The sequence below is a fragment of the Eimeria acervulina genome, genomic scaffold (assembly GCF_000499425.1).
Source record: "Eimeria acervulina Houghton genomic scaffold, Eah_scaff349, whole genome shotgun sequence".
Classification (NCBI taxonomy): domain Eukaryota; phylum Apicomplexa; class Conoidasida; order Eucoccidiorida; family Eimeriidae; genus Eimeria; species Eimeria acervulina.
The window spans coordinates 5,001-7,687 of NW_013547365.1; the positions used below are offsets into that span (position 1 = coordinate 5,001).

The 2,687-nt window shown below is 52.8% G+C and overlaps 1 protein-coding gene across 1 annotated transcript in view; it reads right to left on the reverse strand.

The window, feature by feature from the left end:
- Nucleotides 1-1,418, reverse strand: part of EAH_00034310 (hypothetical protein, conserved) — a gene marked incomplete at both ends in the record, with an annotated part of 4,236 nt that extends 2,818 nt beyond the window's left edge. The window contains 2 exons of the mRNA XM_013392184.1: nucleotides 160-223; nucleotides 426-1,418. Coding sequence (XP_013247638.1) covers nucleotides 160-223; nucleotides 426-1,418 — 1,057 coding nt within the window. The remainder of the gene's footprint in view (nucleotides 1-159; nucleotides 224-425) is intronic.
- Between the last annotated feature and the right edge of the window lie 1,269 nt (nucleotides 1,419-2,687).

The window sequence follows — 2,687 nt, forward strand, 5'->3', positions numbered from 1 at the left end:
TGAGGTGTCTCCTCTTAGTGATGCAGCAATTGCTGTCTCCGTTAGTCTTTTTGCTGCTGCTTGCGCAGCTCTGCTGCTGCTTCATTTCTCTACCGTGCTGCTCTCAGGACCCCTTATGGATTAGGGCTTAGGGTTTAGGGTTTAGGGTTTAGGGTTTACAGGCTTCCACCGCCTCTTCTTGCCTATCATCTTCAGCCTCCGCCTCAGCGCCGCTACGGCGCGGCTGGGCAATGCAGCGCACGGGGACATACCCTGCAGCAGTAGCAGCAGCAGCAGCAGCAGCAGAAGCAGCAGCAGAAACAGCAGCAGGAGGAAATGCAACATCTTAAGAGGCGAGCAGCGTGCGCTGGGGGCCTTCAGTTCGAGCCAGCCTTTAGGGTTTACGCCTAGGGTTTAGGGTTTAGGAGTTAGGGTTTAGGGTTTACAGGTCTGCACGGCTTCTCCCGCTGATCGCTGCTGCTGTCTCCTGAGTCGAGATGAAATGTCCAAGGCCCTGCTGCTGCTGCTGCTGCTGCTGCGCTTTCTGGCTGCTGAGAGGCCTCTTGGGGGCCCCCAGGAGGTGCTGCTGATGCCGCTGCTGTTGCTGTTGCTGCTCCTGCTGCTGCTGTGGGCGCTGCGTCTAAAGCCTCAGCTAGAGACGGTGCCGTCGTGTTGGTGCTGCTGCTGAGGCGTGTTGCAGTCTCCTCAGCAGCAGCAAGGCCAGCAGCAGCACTCTGCTGCTGCGCCTTCAAGCCCAGCTCATCCTGCTGCTGCTGCTGCTGCTGCTGCTGGTGAAGATCTGGCATTTGTTGCTGCTGCTGCGGCTGGCTATCTCCTGCAGCATCAAGCACGTCCCTGTTAGCGCCTCCTCCTCTTGCTGCTGCTGTTGCTGCTGCTGCTGCTGCTGTTTCGTGCTGCAGCGGAAACTTTGCTGCATAAAAGAAGTCGTTGGGGTCCTTAGAAACTACAGGGGGCCCCCGGGGCCTTCTCTTCTTGCGGCGCTGCCTGCAAGCCACTCGAAAAGCTGCTGCTGCTGCTGCTCTTCTTCGCCCTCTGTTGCTGCTGCTCCTCCTGCTGCTGCTGCTCCTCCTGCTGCTGCTGCTGCAGCTGCTGCTGCAGCGGCTTCTGTCGCTGGCAGCAGCAGGCCCGTCTGCATCTTGTAGCAGGTGCTGCTGCAGTAAAGAGCTGCTATTGGATGGAGAGCAGCAAACTGCTAGGGGGCCCCTGCTGCTGCTGCAAGTCAAAGAAGAGTATGAACCCTTAGGAGACAACACGCTGCAGCTGCTGTTGCTGCTGCTGCGTCGAGCCGAGCAAGATCCAGAGTCCTCGCATCCATCTTCGTGCTGCTGCTGCTGCTCCTCCTGCTGCTGCTGCTGCTGCGCCTGCTGCTGCGGCGGCGGCAGGCACGTCTGGGGAGCAGCAGGCCTCCAGCGGCCCATCGACCCTGGGGTGTTTGCTGCTGCAGCTGCAGCAGCTGCTGCTGCTGCTGCTGCTGCTTCTGCTGCTACTGCTGCGCGTACACAGCAGCGTCAGCCCGAGGCTAGCACCTGCTGCTGCTGCTGCTGTTGCTGCTGCTGTAGGACAGAAACCTGAGCACGGGTAACGCTTTGCTGCTTTGAGTGAAGCGAACCCAGACCAAAGACATCCTAAACCCTAAACCCTAAACCCTAAACCCTAAACCCTCATGCAGTCGGCGGCGAGCGGGCCTAAGGGCCCCCTAAGCAGCAGATACACCTGGGAGTTGTAAGTAATAAAGTAAAATAAATTTAAGCTATAACTATTTCTGCTGCTGCCTGATAATTCAAGAGGCACTGCTTCCGGCTACAGCCTCAGCAGCAGCTGCTGCAGCAGCTAAGGCAACAGCAGCAGCAACAGCAGCAGCAGCAGCATTAGCCGCCGCCTCCACTGCGTAATGAGGGCTGCTATCTCCGTTGCTGTAGATCCTTTGTCTTATTAGAAAACAACTTGTCTTACCTTTAAAAACTCTTATTCTATTTACTTTGTGTAGATGCTGCTGCTGCAGCAGCAGCAGCAGTGGCCGCCTGCCAAGATTAGAGGCCGGAGAGGCCTCGGCTGCAGCAGCAGCAGCAGCAGCAGCAAGTTTGCTGCTAAAGTTTGCAGTGCATGTCTTAGGGCTTCGTTCAAATTGATGTAATTGTTTTCGGCCTTAATATAATTCTGAGATGGGTAATAAACAAACAAAAATAAACAGCAGCAGCTAACGGCTGTATGAATTGCAAAGATCAGCAGCAGCAGCAGCAGCAGCAGCAACAGCTACCAGACCAGTCACTCTGCTGCTGCTGCTGCTGCTGCTGCCCTAGTGTCCTCAGCAGGTTTCGGCTGCTTGATGAAGATTTTTGTGTTATAAGCAGCAGAAAACGAGTATAAAAACATTAAAAATAAAGTATATATTTTTAAACAAAGACATAAAAGCTGCCTTTACCCTGCAGGTTTGCTGCGTGCAACTGCAGCAAAAGGCGTTGGGGTGTATAGGGAATGCAAAGCACAACAATTCTAGGAGATGAAAATAGAATAAAAATAAAGAAATAAGTTTAAAATAAATTATAAATTATAAATATAATTATATAAACGTAGATCAGGCGCTGTAATACAAACATTTAGCACTGCCTATGCATGTGCGGTGTATGCATTTATATAAATATATATTCTTCAGTAAGAATTAAAGAGAAAAGTAATTAAATAATATT